The 27,364-nt window shown below is 41.0% G+C and overlaps 1 protein-coding gene across 2 annotated transcripts; it reads left to right on the forward strand.

Moving 5' to 3' along the window:
- Positions 1–1,198: 1,198 nt before the first annotated feature.
- LOC146688746 (uncharacterized) lies at positions 1,199–20,656 on the forward strand. 2 transcript variants are annotated; one of them, XM_085436235.1, is made up of 4 exons: positions 1,199–1,510; positions 14,580–15,070; positions 15,367–18,615; positions 18,735–20,656. In XM_085436235.1, exons 1-4 carry the CDS (start codon positions 1,506–1,508, stop codon positions 18,797–18,799), a joined length of 3,810 nt encoding a protein of 1,269 aa, XP_085292361.1. In that variant the 5' UTR covers positions 1,199–1,505; the 3' UTR covers positions 18,800–20,656. The 2 variants fall into 2 exon arrangements, with proteins under 2 accessions (XP_085292361.1, XP_085292362.1); XM_085436236.1 differs by lacking the exon at positions 14,580–15,070.
- Positions 20,657–27,364: the final 6,708 nt, after the last annotated feature.

The raw sequence follows: 27,364 nt of genomic DNA on the forward strand, positions 1-27,364 counted from the left end.
TTTTGTTAAAAAAAATTTCAATACCTTTGTGCACATTTTATTTATGTTCAGTAGCTCTTTCTAGCTCAAGCAAATCCACAAACTAATAAAATGATTTATTATTTTGTATAAGGTTGTCTGTTGACTGTTGTATATAAAACCCATTCAATATAGTTGTTGTTACCTCAGGGGAGGCGGAAAAAAATAGAGTACCGGCACCTCTTTTGGGCCACTTAAAGCACTGACCTGAGCAGTGCCGCAGACTGATCGGATCCATGCCACTCCACTCCGCATTGCTGCAGTAATTCAGGCAAAAGGAGCCCCAACTAAGTATTGAGTGCTGTACATGCTCATACTTTTTATGTTCATACTTTTCAGTTGGCCGAGATTTCTGAAAAACCTTTCTTTGTACTGTAATATTCTAATCTTCTGAGATACTGAATTTGGGGTTTTCATTAGTTGTCAGTTATAATCATCAAAGTTGTGAGACATAAACACTTGAAATATGTGAAAAAAAAGGAAAAAAAAGAAATGTACATATCTTCATGCATGCTTTGCAAGCTCAGTGGATGTTTTTTTTCTTTTTTAGAGAAAAGCCTGTCTGTATAACGGAATCATTAAAATGTTAAAGGTTAAAAAAAATAAAAAGAAAGAAATATGTGTGGACTGAATGTATACATCATACAACTTTCATTTTTTGAATGGAATTCGTGAAATAAATCAACTTTTTGATGATATTCTAATTTTATGACCAGCACCTGTATATATATATAAATTCCCCACCACAGGGAGAATTTGTGTTAAATTTTTCATTGATAGTATATGGATTTGTACACTTGCAATTCTGGATACTAGTCTGTGTTAAATCAATAGTAATATATTTTTAAATATTGTGTACTTAGATTAGGAACAGCAGCACTTTTACAGTTGTTACATGTTTAGTGAGCAGCTGCCAGATTGTGATGTCATGCATTAAGATGTCAGCTGTCATAATGTGAATCCACCCGAAAGAAACAGAACCAAGCTTGCACACTTGGATACAGGATTTCTGGATTAACGTCTTCGATCCTGAGGACACCCCTGCTTACATGTAATTCTAGATATTTATTATGCTCCACCTCGTACGAGTTTATCCCCGCCTACCAAAAACACACCAATCAGAGTTGGCTCACATGACACATAAAGGCTCCGTTTCGCCCTTTCATTCCTTCAGGGAGAGGGACAGTTAAGAGGAAACGCAGCAGCTGAGTCATTCCTGTTGTGTTTGTTTGAAGTGTGTGGCCTAGGCAGCGTGCGTGTTTGGTACACCGCCGTTCGCAGGAACACGGACTCTGTCGACAAAATTCCCTTTGAACAGAAGCGGGTGTGAGGAAAATATAAGTCCTAATTATTAATTTATAAGGAAGCATGGACTCTTGCTGATGACAACCAACATTCTCGTGGATTTCACTAGTCTGGAGTGGAAATATGCTGCTGCGTTCATGTGGAAGCCTCGAAGTAGACGGAAATTGTCATAAGTAAGGCGAATGTGGTAAGTTAACTGACAAGGTGTGTGTGTGTGTGTGTGTGTGTGTGTGTGTGTGTGTGTGTGTGTGTGTGTGTGTGTGTGTGTGTGTGCTTTATATGTAAAACAAAATGTATTTCACTTTTTGTGCGTCATCTCTTCAAAAGAAGTGAAACTGTAAGTCAGTGTTTGTCTGTGTTTTACATGCCGGTGTGGCTGTTTACTAATCAGAAGCTTTGTTCGAACCAGCTCCAGTTTGCATGCCAAATATCATTGGTCAAGCTGCTCCCGATGCACTGGTCGGAGTGTGAATGTGTGTGGGGAAAAGCAATTAACTTCCTCGCGCGTAAATTCAACAAACCGCGCGTGTTGAACTTATCAGCCGCGTGCGCAAAGAATTCATCGTGCACACCTTGAAAATTTCCATGAAATTCCAAATCAAAACCCCATAAACTATGGTATGTTACAATAATATTAACTCTGAGTGGTAGATGCTGTTATTCATTAATGCCGCATAGAGGTGGGTCAGAGTAATAACAGAAATTAAGTTTGAAATTACATTTTCTATAGTTACCTGACAGCAGCTGAGCTATGCCATTATGGCCATGTCACATGAATGGTGTGACAGCTATTTCACTTCTATAAACTAACAAGTTCATGTTGAATAAAAAAATAAAAAAAAATCTTATTCTTCAGTCAAACTTTGAGGCAGTAGCTCTCAAATGTTCTTGTAGATTGTTCAAAAGAACCCCCAAAGTCTAAAGAGTCTTTGAAATGTGAGAGTTTGAGCATGACAGGCCAAAGGTAACAACTGACCTCTTTATATACCAGTGGCCCAGTATTAACTTGTTCCTTGTTCTGCAATTACAAGCTCTGTGTAAACAATCTTGGTATCAAAATAAACTTACACTTGTGAGATTTCATCAGAGGTGTAAAACTTGGAGCAGATGTTACTGAGGCTGAAACACAGAAAGGCAGAAGTGGCTCTGATGTGGCTAGTTAGCTGCAATAGCTTCTGATAATAATTAGTCTATTGGCTGACTTCAAAGATAACTGAGGAAACTGAGAAGCCAGTTTCTGTCTTTTTTCTTCTGTGTTTGGCTGAGATTCTAAGGTTTTAGCACAGTTCTAAACGAGTTACATAGCTGCTTTTCATTTTCAAAACCTACATGCTAAGACACCCAAAAAATATAATGTGAACGTGGTTAGATCCCTTCTTTATGAGGAAACAAAAATGCTCATCATAAGTGCTCAAGGTTATGTTTTTCTGCGCCGAACGGAGCTTCAGAGTACCCAGCCTTCTTGGAGTCACTGAGTGTTTGAGGTAGTTCCACCTGAGACCCTGTTGTCCTGCTGGGAGACTTCAACACTCATGTGGGCAACGCTGGTGAGACCTGGAGCAGCGTGATTGGTAGTGATGGGCAGATGAAGCCCCATGAAGCACTGAAGCTTTTCATCCAATTGGTTCACCCCAACGCGAAGCTTCATGAAGCTTCATTTGCTCTAGCAGGACACCTACTGGACGTAAAAATAATAGCTGGCATGAATTTGAAGAGTGTGGCATTTTGCACACAGCCTGTAAATGTCAACAACAAAAGGAGTGTGTAAAACATGTATATTGTAGTGATAGCAGTACACTGTGTATATTTATAGTGGCAGTATGGGAAATGATTATTTGGAAATGCTTGAAATGGAAATGATCATTTACTGTGAGGTGAGGTGTGGTTGGGGTGTGGACAGTGGTTGTGCTTTTGTAACGTTGAGGTATGGACAGCTACACACTGAGGCTTTGAGCCTCAGTCCTGCCTGTTCACATTTTATTCTGTAAAAACTAAATTTTCACTGCTTTTATGACCTTTTTAGTGGGGAGAACATAGCTAGGATTTAATGATTTAACAAATCTTTTAAATCCTTTGTCCTCCACAATGCTAAATGGCTGGGAGTCCTCAATCACCATGGTAACCAGGTCTTCATCTATTTGAGATTGCTCTGCTGAGGAAAGACAATAAAGATAAAGCACAAATATAAATATCACATACGTAACTTATAACAGTTGTATAATATTGTTATATCATTTAGTAACATTACTGCATCCTATATTATCATTGCATTTGATGGCTCACCTGGTCTTGCTCCACAATCGGTGTCCCCCTTATTCTCATGCAAAGCTCTGTAGTGCCTAAGCATGGATGAGGTGTTGTTGTTATATCCCAGCTCCCTGGCACATAGCAAACACTTCACCTTGTACAAAAGTCAAGACAGCTCAACATAAATTGTATTGCACCATCAGTATCATGAAAATACATCTTCTGTAGAAATTTACATACCTTGTTGGGAGGAATAAGATCAAAATGTTCCCACACAGGGGAGGACATCCTCCTCTTCTTAGCTGGCTCCATTCTCTCCTGACTTTCTCTCCTCACTCTCATAAACCTCCAAACTGTCTCCAAACTCTCACTAACAACTCTCCATCAAACACCCACATTTTGATTGAAGTCTGAGGGGTTTGTATCGCTGTCATATCTCGCGGCAAAGTTCGAACCACTTCATGAACCAGTCACGTGGTACAGCCGGGCAGCGAGGCTTCGGACGTCATCATTTTCAGCTCCTCCCATAAATGAAGCAAGCCTCGATACGCGCTTCGCGGAAACGCCCCCTCCATTACTCGACACACGCTCCGAAGCCTCGATACAGAACGTCCCATCACTAGTGATTGGGACTGACCTGCCAGATCTGAAGCAGAGTGGTGTCCTGTATGTCCATAATGAACACCATGTTCAAACAAAAGGGCAGCCATAAGTGCACGTGGCACCAAGACAGTTCAGGCAACAGGTTGATGATTGATTTTTGCAATCGAATAATCAGATCTGCAGCTGTCAGGGGTAGACATTTGTTCTATCACAAGTAAGAGAAATAAGACACTGCAGACCAACTCAGAGTTTTAAGAACGTGCGCACGTTCGGTGTGTGTGTCTTCTCAGGGTGAATGTCCCTGAGAAGACACACACCGATTGCAGGCTTGCTTGCTTTATTTATAGGGAAAAGCAGGTTACATAGTACTTCCTCTTCTGTGAGGAGTCGGGGAGAGGTTAGACGTTAGCTCAGCGCTTATCTGACCTCACACACACACACACACTCTGAAATAACGAATACAGAAGTATATCATGCTTATCTGACATCTCACACACTGAAGTAAGGAATACATCATGTTCTCTTTAACAATAAGCTTGGTTATGTTGAAATATATGAACACTTGAATATAAGGCACACTTGATTATATTGTATTATGTAAAAAATCTTCTTACAGCAGCCATATGTTCTGGACCCTCAGGTGAAGAGAGATACTGAGCCGTGGACCCAAGGTGGTTGTTACTTGACATGTTGGTAACCCCCAAACCAGATAGTGGACACCAGAGGTGAAGCGAACCATCAGGCTGAAGAGTCCTATCAGGCTTGTTTGCCTGTGGGGCTCCTAACACAGCTGATATGTACTGACAGGCCAAGCGGAACGGGGCTCTGGTAGAGGCTGAGGCAAAAAGTAGTGTTGGTGAGGCAAGGGCGTAGATTTGGTCATATCGCACAGCCCTAACCCCCGGCCTGTTTCAGGCTGGACAATAATAACGGTGGCATTTAACTTATTTTATCCGATAAATAAACACTGTAAGATACAAGTTTTTTTGTACATGCATATGTATACCACTCCACCCCAACAGCCCTTTTGAATGTCTCCCTAATTCTGAGGTCTCAAGGTTGGGAAGTATGTGCTAGGCTTTGGCCCACATCAGTCGAAAATTTTATGTAACCATGTCCACCAGGAGAGACTGGACAGTATAGATGTAAAACAAATATGCCAGCAGTTTCTCAGTTAACGAGAGGAGAAGGCCTCGCAAAATCGCTAGCCCGATGTCCCGGGGCTAGCGATTTTTCCAGTCGGGCTACCAAAATCTATCTCTGCCCTGCCCGTCGGCCTATCGTAGGAAGGAAAGATATGTCAATGCTTTTGCATTCTTTCGGAAATGTAGCTGGGTAATTACGTCATTGGCATCGGTGAGCCACTGTCAATATGTGACACTGATTGGTGAGTGATGATAATTTGTGCACCAATTCCTCTGACATAGTCTTATCAATCGTTAGCTTACTATGCAAACATGACAAGTGAAATCTCCCGCAGCTTAAACATGTGAGAGGTTGATCGCAGAGAATCGCTGAGCTTATGTGTGTGCGTGTGTAAAAGTAGCAGGATATATATTTGACTACGATGACCTGGATGACTGAGAACCTTCACAGACAGATATATATTTTAGTTCTGCTGAGCCAAATAAGACAGGTCAGGGTGAAGAAGTGACAGCCAAAGAAAAGCTTACCACAAAACGGAGCAGTTATGACAAATCAGACTATAAGGCAAAAAGAAAGTGCAGCTTTATGGTTTCATGGACAAAAGAATTTCTGTGGCTGCAATATGACGAGCTAAAAAACCAGGGCTGCACATAAGTGGTCCGCAGGTGCGCATTCGCTGTCAAAATAAAAAACACGCACAAGATATGAAGTTGCAACGCGTGTTTGCATACATAAGATTTTCTGGAGGAGGACAGACATTTGTTTAGAACTCTTAAAGATGTCGAAGAAGCTCCTTTAAGCAATTACTGTGATGTTCCTCCACCTCCAAAGAAATGTCAGAAGGAGTCCGAACCACAAAAGAAGCGCGTGTTCTCGGAAAAGTGGTTGCAGGAGGTGAGCTGGCTTCAAACAAATGATGAACGCACAGAGATGTGGTGCGGAATGTGCCGTGAAAATCCCACTCTAGCAGACAAAAACAGCCTTTTATATGGACGCAAACGCGCGTTGCAACTTCTTATCTGGTGCGTCTTTTATTTTGACAGTGAATGCGCACATGCGGACCACTTATGTGCACCCGTGTAAATAACATAATGTTCTGCCGGGTGTGTTGTTGGTTTTCTCTCGATTTCTGAGTCGACAAGCGCCTTTGTTACTGGGACCAGTCATTTTAAGAAAGGCCCCCATGAGAAATGCAAGAAACGCATTATTGTTCAGTCTGCAATATCTTTTCCAGAACAAACACCAATTGCAAATAACATACTAAAAATAAACCTGAAAAATCAGTTTAAAACAGTGTACTATGTTGCAAAGAGTGAACTACCACTGGCACAATGTAGCAGTCTTTGCAAACTTTAAAAAGCAAACGGCCTCGATCTTAGTTCCACTTGTCTCTTACCCGTGACTTCAGTGGAAATTTCAAATTCAGGATCTGACACAGACTGATTCATGTCCTACACAGTTCTTACAAGTTCATAGAAATTTCTGTTCAATTAGAACCAAGTATTTGAGTTGATTGTAATTTTTATACAATGTTGTAATTTGTGTTTCAACAATTTTTTGATTAATGTTTTGTTTCCGTTACAATATTATACTTTAATGTATAATATTGTAACGGAAACAAAACATCAATCAAAAAATTGCTTTTTGTTTTTTTTGTTTTTTTTGTTTTTTTTTTTTTTATTCAGGCTACCAAAAACTGAAGAGTCCCTGCCCGAAGGGCTACCAGGGATTTTGAAATTTTGCGAGCCCTGAAGAGAAAGCAAACACAAAAAGAGCAACAAACTAGCTAGCAGTAGATGACAGTAGATACTAAATATTAAACGCTATTGTGCAGCATGCAAGATAGACGGCGCACAATGTGCTTTGAGGCAGCAGCCAAGAAAGGTGTAGTCCGCATCTGTGTATACCTGTGTGGATCAGCATGCTTGTATTCCAAAGGTTTGTAACGATCTGCTAGGGAGTGTAGAGCCATAGCCCCGTCCCCCAGGGCATGAAGCAGGTATGGAGGAGATCAAGACTCCAGACATCCAGAGGCCCCAGAGTACGAGGGCCACCAAAGGGGGGGGACCGTGCCACCCTCCTGGGAAGAGTTGAGTAGAGCCCCAAACAAGAGGTCACGGAGCAGAGGCCAGAGGGGGTTGCAGTGGCGTGCCCGCGGGCTCTGCCGGCAGCCAGCTGTGCCAGAGAGGACTGGGCTTCAGGCCCAGAGGCCTGAGGGCACTCCACCCACCGCCCAGGCACACAAGCACTTTTATTAACATACAGCATAGATGTACATGAAAAAATTACTCAAAACTAAATTATTAGCATTCATTAAATAATAATGCTCCAAAAATAAAAGAAAACAATGTTTTTTCTGCATAACAAAAAGCTCACAATTGTGCAGTCAAAATGTAAACTAAAACACGATGAGCATAATAACAAAGACAGATTTCACAGCTGCTCTGTTCCCAAGTTCGTGACTGACAGCCTGGAGTTTGAAATCCTCTTTGTAACCACGTTGCTGAACAGGTGCAATTTATGGTCCTTATACACACACGTACGGTAATACTACGTTGAAGCACAGTACGTATCACTCCGCGAGGCTCCTCGGTAGCCGTAATGCGCCGATAATCCATAGAGTGGTGCAGCTCCGTAGCTTACCAAAGTCGTACTAAAAAATTTTTTGACGTATTGCTGAGCGCCGTGTACCACATAAAATCTGTTTGCGGTCATCAAGCACAACCAGAATTCATACATAAGGCGCGCTGTCAACTTTTGAGAGAACTAAAGGATTTTAGGCCGTGCAGCCCCTGTAAGCTGCATGGCATTAGTGCGGTTAGCTCGCTAACACGTTCATGCCGTCCAGCCCCACGCACGGGGCTATGTGCAATAGCTCGTTAACGGAGGTTTGCCGTGTCCATCTTGTCCTTACCTGAAGGTGAAGCGGTGGGGGAGGAGGGGGAGTTGTGTTCAGTGAAGGAGAGAGGCGAGGCGCCGAGTAACGTTGTTTAGAGACAAAAGTGGACGAAAGGGAGGCAAACTTGCAGCTCCACCATTATAATTATAACGTAACCTAGACTTTATTGATATAAAGGATATTGTCACAGCTTATATCAATATTTTTAAAAAACGCGATATATCGCCCAGCCCTAATCTCTACCCACATCACTCATGGGAAGCATTGCTTCAATAAAAATGATGGTCTTGCCAAAAATTAAGTGATTTCAGGTAAACCATCTTTGTATATTTCCAAATGCATTTGGAAAGATAAACCCCTGCGTATCAGCTTAAAAACACTACAAGGGACAAAGGAGGACTAGATCTGCCTAACTTTCAGCACTACTTCTTAGCCAACAGGCTTCAGTTCATCACAGGATGGTTAAAACACACCCTCTTAGATGAGCCCTGGCTGGATGTAGAATGGGCACTATGCAATAATTTAGAGATTTCAGATCTACCATTTATCAGCTCAAACATCAAACGACATGAATGCCTTAAAACATCAACGTCAGCTCTTCTCTGACAGCTGGTGGGAGTTTCTAAGAAATGACTGAGTCTTCATTAATCCCATGCAAACTTACACCTATGAATGAAAGGCTTTATTGGCCACATGCAGGTTGCCCCGCAGTGGAATAGAACCCCACTGCGAGGTGTGTAAGTCGGGGACACACACGGACATCACATGGGAATACAGGTCGGAGATCGGCAGCGTTACAGAAAGACACTGAAAGTACACAACAATGGGAAAGTAGAAGAGGAAAAAGACCTACTCGTGCTGAGCACCTATGGGAGGACAGCATGAGAACAGGAAACAAAAAAAAAAAAAAAAAAAAAAATCTCCTGGACAGAGAGCACATGAATGTCCACAGTACAACAATGGAGTACGTGACAAGCCACAAGGTTGGGTAGGGGGTGAGGAGTAATCCGAAGGAAACAAAGCAGTCATCCTGCATAGCGCTACCATTCCAGCGCGGCACACGGACCCGCCGTGTTCCCCCACAGGAAACAAGCATCGAAGGTGTTTGGAAAGGGAGGGGGGGTGTGGGTGCCTGTCCAGAGTTCAGCTGAGACGGTGTCCTCCGCCCTATCAGGCTAAGTAACAACCCTGACATACTACAGAATAATAAGATTAACTTCCCTTATTAACAAATTGTATTAACAAATTAAGTCTGTAATAAAAAGGAAATTTAAACCTTAAGTTGAACTACAAACACCGGGTGTGGTACAATTTCTTTATCTTAAAACTCTCAAATTACTGTCTCAAATATACCGTATTTTCACGACCATAAGGCGCACATAAAAGTCTAAGATTTTCTTTAAAAAGTACGGCGCGCCCTATAGCGCAGTGCGCCCTGTGTTGTAAGGAGGACGTAGTAGAGAATACCATGAGAACGCTAAAGGGTGAAGTGTGGGCGTTGATCGTATATACCGGACAATCGCACATACCTGTATAAAAGGACAGGTATGTGCATTATGTGGAACATCGTTGTTTTAACAACCCTGGAAATGGCAAAGAGACACGCTTATGAAGCACAGTTTAAACTGAAGGCCATCAGCTACGCAGAGGAACATGGAAATCGAGCAGCCGCGAGAGAATTTAAGATTAACAAATCGATGGTTCGCAAATGGAGGAAGCAAGAAAACAAGCTCCGGCAGGTCAAGAAGACGCAGCTGAGTTTCCGCGGACATAAGGCGAGGTGGCCCGAGTTGGAGGAAGGACTCGAGCGGTGGATCATCGAGCAAAGAACGAGCGGGAGAAGCGTTTCGACGGTCACCATTCGACTAAAAGCAGTTTCACTAGCTGAAGAGATGAACATTGAACATTTCCAAGGAGGTCCATCTTGGTGCTTTCGGTTCATGAAACGGTGCCATTTTTCCATCCGGACCAGGACTACGGTAGCGCAGCAACTTCCAGCGGATTATACCGGTAATGAAAAGCTGGCCATCTTCCGCTCCTACTGCAGCAAACACATCGCCGACAAACACATCCAGCCCAGCCACATCACTAACATGGACGAGGTCCCGCTCACTTTTGACATCCCGGTGAGTCACACTGTGGAGAAGAAGGGGACCAGCACGGTAGCGATACGCACAATGGGGTATGAAAAGTCTTCTTTTACTGTTGTGCTTGGCTGCCATGCTAATGGACAGAAACTGCCGCCTATGGTGATTTTTAAGCGAAAGACTTTGCCTAAAGAGAAGTTTCCAGCAGAAATCATCATTAAGGCAAATGAAAAGGGCTGGATGGATGAGGAAATGATGAGTGGCTGAGGGAGGTGTATGTAAGGAGACCAGGTGGTTTTTTTCCACGCATCACCATCGCTGTTGATCTGTGACTCTATGTGTGCCCATCTCACAGCCGATGTGAAAAAAACTAGTGAAACAAATGAACTGTGAGCTTGCTGTCATTCCGGGAGGCCTGACAAAGGAACTCCAGCCGCTGGGCATCGGTGTGAACCGAGCGGCGTGGGAGCGATGGATGACCGATGGGGACCACAGTTTCACTAAGAGTGGAAGGCAGCGCCGGGCGAGTTACGCCATAATTTGCGAATGGATTGTAGATGCTTGGGCTAACATGTCTGCTGGCACTGTTGTTCGAGCTTTCGCAAAAGCCGGCATCATTTCCGAGGAGCCGCACGGCACGGAAAGTGACTCTGACAGTGAAGAAAGTGAACTTGGCATGTTTGATGGAGATTTAGCGCAGCTGTTCAATTCAGACACAGAGGATGAGGACTTCGATGGGTTTGATGACAATTACCGGTAATAAAAATGTGAGTACCAAACTCAGTTTTGCGCCCGCTTTATTTTTAAACACGCATACTTGTATGCGCCTTATAATCAGGTGCGCCTTATGTGTGTCTTAAATACATTAATGGCACACATAACTGAGACGGCGCCTTTTAGTATGGTGCATCTTATGGTCGTGAAAATACGGTACAGGACACTCTCTAAGGTAGATCAGAATCACTTCAGATTACAAAATGGGAACCATCAGTCAGCTTAGACCAAACCTTCTGGTCTCAGGTATGCTTAAAAACCTTTTAAATTGATTAGAAATCCCAGTCTACAATGAATACAATACAAAATATTATATAGTGCACTATACAAGTCATCGGATGTTCACGATGGACTTTACGTCTTCTAACAACTCCTCACACTGTCAAGGCAATCCTATCCCCCAGTCATGTCTGTTCAGTTTGTAATCAGGACTGCCACAGTTAGTCGTTTAGTCACGATTACATCGACTATTAAAATTGTCGATGCGTCGTTTGAAGCTTTGTAAGATGCAGGAATAAGTAGTAGAATTTAAGAGTATAATAACAGACTGGAACAGAAGATGGCAGCAATGCATGTGCAAGGATGCCAGCTGCCGTTAAACCCCGAAGAAGAAGCTGTCTCTGGTATCGTAGCTGTGTCCAGATTTTGTGGTGGCATCCTTCGGAGGCCGCATTTGTAGGTAGAGCTGGGCGATATAACGATATGTATTGCGAAATAACTTTCTCGATAGAAAAGTTAAACTATTGCGATAGATCTCGCCGCTCTTGTCCTCTTAAAAAAAAAAAAAAAAAAAAAAGAAAAGAAAAAAAAAAAGAACAGCCAATCCAAATTAAGTAGCGCAGAGCTGAACCAATCACAGCCGCAGCGTCACGTCACGTGACTTGTTACATACAGCACAAGTGCCAAGCCGCACATGTGTATTTGTTTGGGAAGCAGCCAGCCGCCGTACTGCCCAGGTAATGGAGGAAATGAGTGCGCCGACTAGAGAAACATCAACCGAGTGTGACCGAAGGTTACCGAAGAGAAAACAGATGATGGTTCCAACGCCGGAGAGATTGTCAAACGGAAAGGCCAGAGAAGCTCCGTAGTGTGAAGGTATTTCTGCTATTTCAAGTCTGACAAAAAACAGAGTAGCTGCACTGTAAATGTGCCGAAAGCAAGTCTGGAAATACAATAAAGCGGTGCAGCTCAGTCTCTGACTGGAAGCGCTGATTCGTCATTTGGCTTTTGTCAGACTGAAGTAACTGTTACAACTGTTTGAAAAGCTCAGCTATACAACAAGGAGAGATCGAGAATTTCCTTTTAGTTCTCAGTTTATTTGATATTGACTGTTGAAAGATTTTATTATGTTTATGTATAGAAGTACATTTCATTTGAGGTCCTCTAGATGTGTTTGCTCTTTTTACTAGAGAAGTTACACTGTGCAAAGCTCAGCATAAAGTCTCTACTGTTGTATGTTATCTCTTCCACTCATGTGTCTGTGACGCAAACATGCTTGAGTATAAATAAAGGGTGGCAACGGCTGCGGAGTGTGAGTCTCCGTTTGAGCTCTCACCCGTGTGCACGTTAAACCTGCAAACCTGTCTGAGTGTCATTTATTCTGACCTGAGTTGCATTACAGGAAAACTCCTGACATTGACAAAAGTTAGTCAGTTTTGTCTGTTCTTCTGTAAAACAAACTAAGATTTATTTTTAGAATTAATATTTTGTTTCTAAGTGGAATTGACAGTTTAGTCTGTTTCGTTTGTTCTATTTTGAAACTTAAACGCTTTAGCGGCTGCCTTTTGTGTAGTTTGCAATATTTGCCTTTATTTATCTGAAAAAGTCTCATGTTCCTTAAGTACATCTACCCTGTTGAACTTATTATGGGAAATAAATATTTAAATCAAAACAAGCTGCTGATTATTTCACATTTTACTTGTGAGCAACGGCACATTTAAATCTTACAAATATAGTTATTTGGCTGATATCGTGATAGATATCGTTATCGCCTGAAATGGGGGAAAAAACATATCGTGATATGAAAAAAAATCTTATATCGCCCAGCTCTATTTGTAGGCCGATTATGTTACAGTGTCGCAACAAAGGCTGTCCAAATTCAAAGACTGCTCCAAATGCAGCCAACAAATGTGTCCTCCTTTTCCCCCAGATTTGAAGGATGGGTCGGGTGTATCCTTCTTGGCCCAACCTATCCCAGAATTTATAGCATGGCCCAGCCAATTCCAGTTTCCAACAATGGTAGCAGCTACCTAGTTTTAATATTACTCTTATTTCTCTTTCTGGGTCACAAAATAAACTTTAAAGATATTTTCAAGTGTGAATGTAGCTGTGTAAACTTCAAATATCTGCTCAGTTTATCAAGACATCATATACGTGCAAAAGTGCTCTCGGGTTTTTGGAGACGTCTGTTACCCACTGGCTCGATAGCTAGCTGGGGGGTTCAAGCCGGCGTAAACAATGAACTCCCGGCGCATTGTTTTCAGACCCCCCTCGGTCTTTGGCTACTCAGGTTAAACATGAGATAGATAGATAGATAGATATATATGTCACTTAGATAACTTTAAAATGTTTTTGGCATTTTTCAGGGTTTTATTTGTCCCTGAGTAAATCGGTTTGCTGAGATCAAAGTTGGTTTTCACACAGCTGAATAAACGTTAAACAGAAGAGTGAGACTGTAGAGAATTTACTCCGGTGTCCTATTTATATTTCTCCACAGAGACAACCTGCAAATGTCATTAAAGGTTTAATAAACCATCATCTTGCCTTTATTTTTAGTTAGCACATACCTTAAACACTTCAAGCTGTAAGCTAATGATAGTTAAGAGGAGACTGAGAGCGGTGAACCCCGGGAGAGCTGCCAGTCTCAGGGGCTGTGGTTAAAGCCTGTGCATCCTCTCCCTGACTGATGGCACAGTTCCCCGTCTACCTGTCTGAAGGCCTCCACTATCATTCACGTCCCCAAAAAGCCTGGTATAGACATCCTGAATGACTACAGACCTATAGCCCTTACTTCTATAGTAATTAAGTGTTTTGAGTGAATACTATTTCAGCACATCAGAGACTGTCTACACCCAACACTTTGCATCCTCCGTGGACTGATTTGCTCTGTAAGCAATCACCATCACTTCACAGAGAGCTGGGTCATCTGGAGAAGAGGAAGGGCTCCGTAAGGATGCTCTGCATGGACAGCTCAGCATTCAATAACATAATATACGACATCTTCAGCTCAACTCTGATGGAGATAAGACTGTGTACAGGGCGGAGGTAGAGAACTTGTCCACTGAAGCTGATCATCTTTAAAATAAAATAACTCTTAATGGGCTTCAGGAGGCACAGACAGGTTCACTGCCCTCATCTTAAATGGAGACTGGTGGCATTTGTCTCCATGTTGGCCATTTAAACTGTTAACAAATTGTGTGTGTGTGTGTGTGTGTGTGTGTGTGTGTGTGTGTGTAATTGTATAACTATAACCCAGATTTTGGTTTACATTGTTTTTGCAGGATGTATGCTCTCCAGGGCTTAAGAGCAAGGTGTCCACATCATGCCCATTGTTGTAGATCCTTAATTACCACCTCATCATCTTCAAGAGACAAAATGGGTTCCAATGTTGAACTTGATATTGGAGCTGATATTTCAGATGAACGACATTGTAAGAATCAAGAAGTGAGAAATTCAACAAACTGTGGACTGAAGAGGAAACGACAGCGGAAGATCTCTCCTTATCCTCACAGCCGTCAACCAACAAAATGTGAAGATTTTGAAGTTGAGAAAGCCAAATCATGGACAGATGAAATGTTTGACTTCATCAATAAAGAGATTGCCTTTTACAAGTCAGACGTAAAGAAGAAAGAGACTTCCAACGCTTCTGGGATTCAACACTGCACTGGACAACCTCTTGACCAAGACGGGTTGAAAAGCAGCAAAGGAACAGAATTATTTCCCAGCTCTAACAAGAATTATGATACATCTGCATCAGAGAACTGTTTAAAAGGTACACTAATCTCTGCTGTATAAAGTTTAAAACATTCTCCCAAAATGCATCTGCTTGGATCGAATTATGTCTGTAAAGGGTTGTCAGTCATGTTCTGATAACTGAAGGTAAAAGACATGCCAGTGTTGATGAAATAATGTATAACCACTCCTAATTATTCAGTACCTGCACCAAAGAATCCAAATGCTAGACTGAAGAATGTAAAACGAATTGCAGAGCTGGACAACTTTTCTGAATCACACTGCAACAAACCTGGAGTGGCGATATAAGTAACTTTCATCTCTTTATGTCCACAGATTATCAACATGTCATGTTTGATGTTGCTGCCACTTGCACAAAGAATGAAGCAGAGAGTCCAGTGACTGTGACAGCAGTGTCTGGGGTCACCGTGCCAGAAGAGACTGAGAAGTACCCAGGATTAACGGTCCGCTGCAGTTCCTCACAAGGAGAGCGTGAGAGACTCAAAGAAACACCAGGCACTCTACCTTTGTTATCCAAGCATGTGAGATGGGAGAGGGAGGATGTTAGCCTCAAACCAATTGAAGGAGTAGGTTTAGGCAGTGGGCCTTGTGTGATTGGTGGAAATCAAGATAAAAATGTAAACCAACTTCAGAAAATTGAAGACCAACACTACTGCCATGTTGAATCTAAGGATGCAGTTGCACTTTCCAGCCTAGATTCATTAACTGATAAAACTGAGCTTGGCAAAACGCGAGTCTCTATGTACCGAAGTGAACAATCGGTGCGCAACCAAACAAGCTATAAAAATGCTGAAGAGGATACAACTGGTGTGTGTTTACAGGCTTGTTTAAGCGCATCTCTTCCTTTGAATAAAGTGAGCAGTGGAGAGCTGTTCTATGTAACGGTTGTAAAAGATCCACAATATGAAGATATTTCAGACACAGAAAATTTATCGAATATGGACACGAATCTCCTAAACACAAATCAAAGGGACCGTTCATATGAAGATGTGAGTGAAGATGAGAATCCAGAAGTTGTTGATGATGATGATGATGATAATGACGAGGAGATGCCTTCACCTTCATGTGACGTGTCTGAAGCCAGTAATACGCAGTTTGGACGTGTGCAGAGTCAGGCCGAGTTTCCAAAGAACCAAACACTTGGCATAGCACAAGATTGCTCTTGTCCATGTTTTGTTGAAACTGAGGATGGGTTTGAACGTTTCTTATGTCCTAAATGTGACGGTGAGAAACATTTAGATTGGCAAGCAAGCTGCTCTTTGAGCCCCCTTTCTGACGCGCAAGATCAAGAGGAGACTGATGAGGACGATGATTGGCTTGTTATGCCTATTAGCGTATTAGATGTTAAATGGGAACCAGCAGATGAAGGCCAGGCTGACCCAGAAACTGTTTCACAGCATGATGGTGAGCATGAAGACCAGGTAAAACAAAGTGACACAAATCCAGCTGTCTGTGAGGTACCCGGATCTGTTCCAAACCATGTGCCAGCTTCTGCTTTTTCCATGATGGAGGTTTTTGAAACACCTTCTCATCTAGCAAAAGTCATACACTCTAGAGAGACAATGCAACAGTCCTTCATGGTGCCTTCTTCCTGGGGCACAACTGAAACTAAAGCTCAGAGACCACAAAATAGGGAGTCACATAGTGCTCCTGATGACAGTTGTGAAACTGACGATAGTTCCGATTACTCTGCTGATTCAGGACGTAACTATCTGACCGTGTCCAAACAGTGGTTAAGTAACCTGTCAGCGCCTGCGTCAGCAGAGAAAAATGACTCTGGTTCTGAAAAAGAAAATGAAGACCATGAGATGGCAAACTTACAACCAAGTCAAACGGGGAACAGAAGCAAGTCTTCAGAAAAGGATGACATCATCAACCTTGATTCTGACACCGAGGATGAAGGTGTCCAAAGCTGTCCAGAGACAAAAACAAAGAGATTATTCTCTACGCGCACAGAGAACAGTGGAGCTGCCAGCCTTAATCAACTGAAGAAACCTTCTCCTGAAACTGTGGAAGGAAACTGTCAAACCAATGGACGTACATCTATAGATTTATCCAGATGTTGTGACGAAGTGATCCAGAGTGGGAACCCTGACCTTTCACAAAGGACAGAAAAGTGTAATAATACTGGATCTCACCATGGTAGAAAAGCACGAAGCATTTCAGATGATCCTGCTGTTATAGTAATATCTGACACAGAGGATGATGGAAACCAAAGCAACAGACATGTCAAGAGGAGAAGTGGACTAATCTCTGAGTCGATGGGGAGGGATGGTACTTCACAAGGTGAAAAAAGGAAAAATAATAAAACGCAGGACGGCAAGCATGAAAGTGCTAAAACGGAGACCAAAGAGCCTGGTATGTTTCCTGCAGACACAAAGTCTCAGCATCAACCCAAACTTCAACATCCACAGTTGAAAGAAAAGAGACGGGATGTAAGTTTTAGACTATCGCACAGTATAAAGAAGAGAAAACTGATTCAAGTTATAAGGCATCCTAAGCATTTTCAGCAAAAAGCCAACAGACCACCTACCTCAAAAACAGTGGAAACAGACATGGAAAAAGTCCTTACCAAAAGGAAGACCATTTCTTTAGACATGGAGAATAGCAATAGTACCTTCATGGAAGCTCAAACCAACATTTTTGCCAATGAAAACTCTCAAATCGGTCTGTCATCCAAAGACTCATCTGAGAAGCTTCTGATGTCTGGGGAGCGGGAGGTATACTCCACTAAAGCTTGCCACAAGCATGTTCAACAAAAGGCAAAAAGGACTTTGGAAAAAGTATTAGAAAAATGCGTTAACACACAGAAGAGAAGAACCATAGTACTCTCATCACAAACTGAGGGCAGCAATGATGCCTTACTTTATGCACAAACTAGTCCATCCTCCAAGTACATGCCTAAGAGGTGTCTCCAGACTCTGGATTTGAGTCCTAATCCTGTGAGTCCTCACTTTTTTGTTCAGAGAGCTTCTCAGCCTAGTGAGCACCTGAAGCACATGGAGCAGTCTACAGTCCAAAAAAATAAAACTCTGGTGACACCAGAAACCAGCAAAAACACTCGCTCCTCTAAAAAGGAGACGCAACATTTTTACAAAGAGATAAATGACAAGACTGGATACAGAGGAACGCGCCACACTGATACACACCATACATTACTTTCTAAAACTAATACCAGCTCAGCTAGTGCCAGACGACATTTTTCTTTATACAGTTTACAGCAAGCTCATTCCTACAGCAGCACCTCAACATTAGGTCAGTCTTACACTCATACAAAGGACCCATCATCCTTTACATGCGTGCAGCATTCAGCCAAGAAGCAAGTGTTTAATGACAGTCAAAAGAGCTTTGTCCCAACCAGGAGAGATCAAAAAACTAGTGTGGAGAGTAACCTACGAGCCCAGAACAGTTTCAAGTCAATGAAGAAAGGTAGATGTGGTGATGATGTGGCACACAGGCGGAGACGCAGCTTCTATCCGTCTGTACCTCCTCTGATGAAGAGGACCAAGTGTGAAGCCATTCAGCTGACCAAGGCCAGAAATCGGGACACTCCACAGAAACAAAGTGTGTACTTTTGAAGTCTTTAAAGTGTTTTGGATTATTATTCATTAATTATTCATTTAGGTAAAGTAAAAAATTATTTTAAATGTGTTTAATCTTCCTAAACTTGATTCTAAATGTAGGATTCCCTGTGAGTGAAGGCTATAAGTGGAAGAATGAAACAAGCTTCATGGCTAACAGAAGATGATCCTCAACAATATATACACGGACTGCATATAAAACATGAATCCGGCTTCTGGCCCAAATGTAAAACTATACATTCTTACGTTTCTTTTTTGCTAACAGCCCTGAGGGAACTATTTTGAGTTGTTTCAGATGTTTGTAGAGGTGCCACCATTTCTGTCTTTGGTTTATCAAAAGCTCTTCTGTACAGTACAGCGGCATTCATATAAAACTGTAAAATATTCAATATTTTACCTGTTGTCAGTGTAAATATGTACGTTTAATTAATGTTATATTGTTAACATGTGTCACCGTTGTCATTGTTTGTTTAAACAGGAATCTGTTTGCAAAGGCTACTTCATGCTTCACATTTTTACCTTGAAAGCTTATCTAGTACACACCAACTATAACTGTATTTTCAATTATACTGCTAAACAAATATGAGAAATGATAAATTGACAAATGAAGTGTACATGTTGCAAATTTATGCCATAAAATGTGCACTTTATTAAGAACATGGCACTGGTCAATGAAAACCAGAACCATCACCTATATATAAACCGTACATTAAAAATCACACCGAAACTTAAAATTTTCCTTGAAGTCCTTTCAAAGCACTTTATACAACATTCTCACATCTCAAAGGCTGATGGGGTATTGTCACCCTGCCAGGCAGTCGGTGTGGATACTCAAGTCAATGCGAGAACGAGGCAACGTAGGATTTTTAAATTGATACCATTAGTTTGAATCCTACAGGTAAAGTTTTCTGAAAATCTCGTGAATCAGTGATTCGTGAGATGAGAGAAAAAACATGTTCGCCAGATAAAATCCAAATGAATTCATATGGTTCAGAAAAATTATAGTAATTACAAAATGGTATGTTTCAGGCTAGAATGGCAAAGGGGAAGCTGTCAGTAGAGGAACGAAAGAGAAGGAACAGGAATGATCAAAAAAGGAGAGAAAAAATTAACAGCCAGCCTGAGTTGAAGAAAGAGTTTCTCATAAAGGGAAAGATGGAGAAATAGAGTGAAAGAGGGAAAAATAAAGAACATCAGTGATCTGAAAGAAAGAAAAAAGGCAGAAGAGAAGGTTTTGGAAACAAGCACAGAGACAAAAGGAGAGAAAGTCCAGCAGGGTCTAAACACAACCACAGAGAACTTTAGGAATCAAGGAGCAGGCAGCTACTGGCTGGTGAACTATTAAGATGTAGAACTTGACATGTGCAAAAACAGAATTGTTATGATGTGTCTTGTGATATTATGTAAGTTGTTAAGGTTTAATTGTCATTTTGAAAGAAATAATATCTTGTTTTTTACTAGTGTGTCACCACCGTCAGATTTGTGTCACCACCGTCAGCGCCTTGTCAACTCCATAATATGGAGTTTTTCTTTATTTTTCTCTTTTGGAGAACCATATATTTTCCTCCCTCATGATCTTCCAATAGAAATACGTAGTTTTCTCAAATGTGTAATTTGCATGCTGCTAAATATGATTGTTTCTTATAGAGATTAAATACAAGCTTCTGAAAATATGTATGACTGTAACTCTAACAATAAAAAGCCAAAGAATCTTACTCTTAAACATGGTTTTTAGTTTGAAAACATATGTGCATAAACAGTAGAATAGACAAGCTACTAATAGTCAAAATAGCTGAAACAACTTAATTTAGAATATGTATTTTTGCATTTCTTTGTGTCTGATGGTGTTGACTAAACGTTGCACTTCCCCAGCAAAAACATAAATTATTAAAAAATGTTACACCTGGGAGATTGTACCAAAACACGGTGAGACAGCCAAAACTTTGTGTAACAATTATATGTAAATATGTTTTTGAAAAATCAAAAAATATATTTTAGAAAATTAAAACCTGTTTTGTCCCTAATCTCAGGAATCACTGGAATGTGTTAACTCAAGAAGGAAGTAACAGGATATCCAAAGTCATCCCATAGGGGCAGCTACTAAAATATTGGAAAGCGTCAAATGCCTGTCAACTTTTCTGAAAAACACCTAGGACTTTTAAAATTATACCATGGGTTCATCTACTAACTGCAACCACCATTATTTTCTTTTCAACCGTCCTCTTACCAAATATCGTGTAGTGTTAAATGCAGGTAAACTAAATTAATAATTCATTACAAAGGTTGGACTTCAAGGATTTTCTTGTAGTCAGGGAGATAACCAAGAACCCGATGTTTTGACAAAGCTGCAGTATTGTCCTGTGAAGACAGGAGAACCTCCCAGAAGTACAACCATTTCTGCAGCACTCCACCAATGTGGCTTGTATGGCAGAGTGGTCAGTTGAAAGCCACATTTCAGTAAAAGACACCTTTTACCCTTTATACTGCCAGACCATGAATTGCAGCCTTTCCCCAAGCTGTCTGTGAATGGTACTCTTGGCCATTGATAGCAACAAATACTTCTGGCACAACTTCACCTACTTCCAAGGTGCATGAAGAAGATAAAGATAAATAAAAAAATAAAATATCCTCACATGAGAGCTATCTTTTATGTAAGAATTTAGAAACCAAGAAACCTCCAAAACTTAAATCCAATCTTGTCTTTTGCACAACCTTCACACCAAAAACCAGAAACATTAAAGAAATTATTTTAAAACATTGGATCATTTTGAAGGATATGCCAAACTTATTAGGGACCTTTAAAGAACCACCAATGATAACTCATAAGAGAGGTAAAAATATTAGAGATGGGCTAAAATGCCTTGATGCATTCACAATCATCCAGGTAAGTAAATCTCCAAAAGTTGATTTTGTTCATCTGGACGTAGCGTTTTCAGTGGGAGAAACATTTCGTAACTCATCCAAGTGGAGTCTCAGCTGACTGCAGGTTTCCCCAATCTTATAAACAGTACATTATGCAAATGTGCAAAACATTTGTAAATGTGCATGGAGTTATAAAAAACATTTATAACTGTACATTTGTAAATGTACAGTTATAAATGTGTCCGGCTGGGATAACCACAGTTACTCAGGGCCTTCTTGATGTTCTTCTGCCTCCCTGGCTGCTGTGTCCGTGGGGATGGTGTTCGCTCTGTGTTGTAGCGTCCTGATGACGCCCAGTTTGTGCTCCAGTGGATGATGAGAGTCAAACCTTAAATACTGACCCATATGCGTAGGTTTCCGGTACACGTCAGCTTTTAGATGTCCCCCATTACTGATGGAAATCTCACAGTCTAAGAAGGCTAACCTGCCACTGTTCATATCCTCCCTGGTGAATTTGATGTGTCGGTCCACCATCTGCCTCCATAATGACATCTCTCACCTTCTCAACAAAATCCAAAGTGTTCTGGATGTGGTGTTCAGAGCTGCCTACCAGCGGGTTGAGGATTGAAGGCAGAAACGTAGATGTTATAGGTGACCGAGTTGATTATACAGACAGTTGGCCTTAAAGGTGCACCCTGTTTATGTATCTTCGGTAAACCATACAGACTTGGTGGGTATAGCCTGTGGGATGAGGTCCGGTCGATAGCCTGACTTTGCCAAAGCTGGGACACGTAGTTTAATGCCTTTATTTTCAGGGCCGTGTCCACTTAATACTACACTATATGATTATATGGCACTTTAGTTAATATAAAGCATAGAATTGAGGCACTTCAAATAATTCCACCCCAACATGCCCTATGAAAGATTGAATTAATGAACACAGAAGTTTAATTAACTAGTCCTGTTGCAAGACATTTTAATAAAAAACATTATAAATCAGCTTAATTTTATAGGCATTGAAGCCATTAAACCCAGTCAAAGAAGTGGTAATATTAATTTTATCAGAAAGAATTGAAGCATTCTGGATATTTCGTGTTTTCGAGTTTACATCCTATGAGTGAGGATTTATTACTGAGTTTCTGTGAACTGTACCTTTTGTGTTTTTATGTTTTTTAACTAGATGTTTTGCTTTGTCTCCCTCTTTTAATGTTTGTGTATTTATATTAACTTTTAATTTTTATCTTTTTTTATTTTTATATTAATTTATTTGCATTTTTCTGTGTAATTTTGAGCATTATTACTATAATACATGTGAGGAAATTTTATTGATGTATTTATTTATTTATTTTCCCCTCCCCCTTTTAATCTTTAATGGTTTAGTCTAGAATCTATTTGGGCTGTGACCTAACCAATTAACCAATTAGCCAATACCACCTCATTAAATATCAATTGGTCAGCTGGTTTATTTGTGAAGGTGTGATTGGTTCATTTGAATTTTTTTTCTGTTTCCAGACTTTTATTTAAACACAAATTGTTTCACATTTGACAATGACCCTGATGAAGGCCACAAGCTGAAACACGTTGGTCACTTAATAAAGTTGTTTCTTATTACTTTTAAGTGTTGCTGGAGTCTCCGTGTCGTTTAACTCTTGGATATTGATCAATGATCTTTGATCAGTGGTTGATGATCAATGGTCATGACAAATGTATATTACTGATCAAGAAACTGACCTCACAGCCCATTGTTCACCAGTGGCGCTAGTTTCAGTCATTGTGCAAACATCGTCCTTGTAAGGTTGGGGAAACCTGAAGTCAGCTGAGACGGAAGAAGTCACTTCGTTGAGTGACAAAAAGTTTCTCCTACTGAAAATGCAACGTCCAGATGAACAAAAGCAACTTTTTGGGATGGATGAATGAATCACCTGGATGATTGAGCATGCATCAAGATGAGCAATCGTTAAGGATGGTAAATGGTAAATGGCCTGTATTTATATAGCGCTTTACTAGTCCATGTACAGTGTTGTACATCCTGAGAAAGACAGAAAGCACTGGTGAACTCAATGCAAAAAATATGCAATGCTTTTGTTCAACCCTCTGAATTAAAGCTGAAAGGCTGCACTTGAACTGCATTCAAGTGGTTTGATTCGAAGATCATTGTGGTAATGTATAGAACCAAAATTAGAAAAAAATTGTCTCTATCCAAATATTTATGGACCTATCTGTACATCTCACTAGTTTTCTTTCTTTCCAGTCTTTGAAATCAGATCAGTTTAACTTGATTTTTTACTCTAAAAACTAAGGTTTAATTAAACCATTGTTAGGATGAAATATTTTCATATATGGTTAAGATCTCCTTTTATACTTTCATATTTTTATAATGCATTTCACTACTTGTTGCCTGTTTCAAGTTCAGGGCCTAATATATATAACCAACAGCATGCCCCTATTAGGGTGAGTTCAAGATTGATTGATTGATTGTGTGATCATACTTTATTCATCCCGAGGGAAATTGGGTTAAGGCTGCCAGCCATGCCAGCGCCATCTTACCCTCCGACCATACATACATTACACAAACATCACATGGGGAAGACAGGGATGTATAACAATGGAAAATGCACCACATGAGGAAAGACGAGGAGAAAAAAGAACTCCCCCCAGACTGAGCTCCAACAGGGAGATCAGTTTGAGAACAGAAAAAAAAAAAATACCTCAGCGCATGCAAAAAGCACATGACTGTCAATACACCATTGAAACACAAGACGTGCAACAGGGGCGGGTAAAGGGTAAGAGAGAGCCGGTGTAGACAGCGCATCCGGTCCTGCAGCATGTCTGTGCTGGTCCAGTTGACCGCCATCTTCCCCGGGAGGGGACAAGCATCGAAGGCGTTTGGAAAGGGAGGGGGATGAGTGTGTATCAGTGTATGTGTGTGTCCAGAGTTCAGCTGAGACAGTGTCCTTCGCCCTGCCAGGCTTAGTAAACAGTCTTCCAGCCAACCCAGGTGGCCTTGCATGGGGGAGGAACAGTCTAAACACAGTCGTTATCAGGGTGTTGTTGTTCGGCTCCAGCCTTGAGACCACAGCTGGTGCTGAAGCAGTATCCACATGAAGTGATGGTGGTTTTTACTTTAATGCGAAGAACTCATGTGAATTTCAAAGCTGTTCTGACAGTCCGACACTGGTCTCTCAATCTCCCGTTGGAGAGCTGCGAGCTTCTCCATGATCTTATCAAACTTACGCTCTGTGATGTTGTCATTCTTGTGCTCAAAGAGCCGATTCTGAGAACTCACGACCGCAGTGAGCTTCTCCAAGATGTGATCAATTTTCGCTCAGAGGTCTTATTCTGAGTGTTCACGGCAGCCGTAAGCTTCTCCAAGATCTTATCCGTGCTGCGCTCAATGAGCCCATTTTGAGAACTCACCACTCGTCCCATCGATTCAATCCCAGCGGGCAGCCTTGTGGGGTTTTTTGCTTTCTTTAATCTTCGATAAGCCAGCTCCGGTCAGCAAGAACCCTGTTATCATGGTTCCAAATAGGTAGATATCTTCAGCACTCAGGCTCACCCGAGCCCAGACTTCTCGTTGAGAAAAGGGTGTTAATTGCATTTAGGGACCAGTTGATCAAATCCATAATTCCTCTTTAGGTTTTAGAGAACAGACTGAGAGAGAGTGTTCCAGGGAAAAGTAATACAAAACACACAAGACTAGACAAGGACATAAGAGGCAAAGCAGGGAAGATAAGTGTTGTGATATTTTGATACCATGGTAGCATTTACAGGATATTGTTTTATAGTGATATTATTAAACAGGAAAACTGTTACTCAATAAGGCCCATTTACTAGTTGTTTTTCTCTTTCTCTGTGACCCAAGAATTAATGTGTAAGAATCACAGGATGGTACCTCAAGGTCGAAAACACCACAGCGATCACTTCCTTACTCCCATCCTCCCTTCTTTATCTCCTAGAAAGGAGCTTGTTAAAGGCCAGGTGGTTTGTTTCAGAATTCACTAATGAAAGAACTCTGTATTCTATGTCTAGGAGTGTATTTTGCTGGGATGATCATAAATTGTAGCTGAACTGATAAACTACACAAAGGATACTTCTTTGCTCAGAAGGCAGGAAGACGTTTCCTTATTTGGTCTGTACCGGTTTGAACTGAGAATCTGCTGACACACGAACCTTTTTTTTCCTCTATATAAACTGTTGTATACTGAATAAACCTTTGAGTTGATTTTGGAAGAGCAACCTGAAGCAGTTTCTGTGTCATTTTGTTCTCCCAAGCTACTCCCGGCGCTGTAACTAACCTGCTGAACAGCATACCTGAGCTTACTTTGAATAATTAATTTTATACAGAACTCTGCTTATCGGTGCTCACGCCTTGGAGGAAACCCGATCCATGGAGAAACCCGGGACGGAGATTTCTTTCAATAAGGAAGGAGAGGAGAAGAGAAAAGTGTGACCGCCTTTGCCAAGAGCCAAAATTAAAGTGCTGCATGCTTATACAACAGTTTCAGACAGGAGAACCTTCCTTGGCATTGGGTGTGATTTGGCGCTATATAAATAAAATTGAATTGAATTGAAAGGATAAGCGGAAGCGAATGGATGGATGGATGAATTGAATTGAATTCAACATCACAGCAATCAGCTGCATGTGACACTCACACTGTTCTGTCATGAAACAACATTTCTCAGGAAGTGGACCCCAGATGCAGGACTCAAAACCCTAACCTTTATCAAGGTTGATTGCAGAGTGCAGCAAAGTTCAAGATCCACGAGAACATGGGGCAGAAAACAGAAACTCACAAGGACAGGACACAATTCTGTTAGCTGGAATCAAGAGTTGTTCCTACCAGCTACTTTGTAATAGAATAGAATAATCCTTTAATTGTCCCACAAGGGGAAAATTGGTTGTGACAGCAGCAAAGAAAAAAGCACATATACAAACGAAACAGGACACAGAACAGAAACACACACAATTTTTACAGAAAAAATATTTAAGTCATGTACAATAATTACAAAAACAGAGTACTGTACATATTAAGATTAAATAGGAGAGGGATCAGCATTTATGTTGTTAAATGTTTTTGCTTGTAAGACTTGAACATTTAACTGTAGGATAGTAGATATTATTGGACAAAGGATGCTAGAACCAGAGCTTCAAAGGAGGATAAGAAGATCACAGAAAAGGATAATGGAGTACATACAGAGGGTCGGTGTGACTGAAGACAGGGTGAGATGGAGGCAGATGATCAACGGGAAGAAGAAGAGTTTAAAGATTTGTCTTTACTTTGAAAAGGCACCATTTCAAACCATCTCCAGCTATCAGCTGTTGAAACTGCTGTTCTTCTTGTGCGTCCATGCATTTGACCACCAGAGGGAGACAACGCAATATATAGTGCACTCGCCGAATTATTAAATTGAGACGATGTATAAATCTGAGGACCTGCAATTACAGAAATTTGTGTTTATCAGAGTCAGCACGTGAATGTTAAATCATGTAGATTTTACTGTTCTGGGTGGAGGGTCAATGACCATTGCAAGTTTTGTGTTTTTTAGCACACATGCAACAAAAACTCTATTTTTCTATTAAAATCTATTAAAATCATCGTTCTTCTGTGTTGTTTTTCAGAACAATACACTCCCTACACGCTGCAGTTTACTGTTGTCTGTGGCTAAATTACCTGTTTTTACATGGAAGAAAATTTTGTCTCTTTTCTAATTTGTCATTTTCAAAGGTTGGTTTTTATGTGCCTTTAAAAGTTAGTTGGACACAACTTCTTATTATTTGAAAATGGAAGCGACATAATATGCGTATGGGTGATGAGATCTTTTAAAACTATTAAATTGTGCTGAAAAGTCATGAAAAGGACCTTAAA

The sequence above is a fragment of the Copadichromis virginalis genome, linkage group LG17 (assembly GCF_057382275.1).
Source record: "Copadichromis virginalis isolate Kocher_CV1m ecotype Utaka linkage group LG17, C_Virginalis_male_GT1.1, whole genome shotgun sequence".
Lineage (NCBI taxonomy): Eukaryota > Metazoa > Chordata > Actinopteri > Cichliformes > Cichlidae > Copadichromis > Copadichromis virginalis.

Coding starts and splice junctions, on each gene's coding strand:
- LOC146688746 (XM_085436235.1), top strand. Junction 15,071..15,366: donor ATCAGAGAACTGTTTAAAAG/GTACACTAATCT, acceptor TTATGTCCACAG/ATTATCAACATGTCATGTTT. Junction 18,616..18,734: donor GGACACTCCACAGAAACAAA/GTGTGTACTTTT, acceptor TTCTAAATGTAG/GATTCCCTGTGAGTGAAGGC.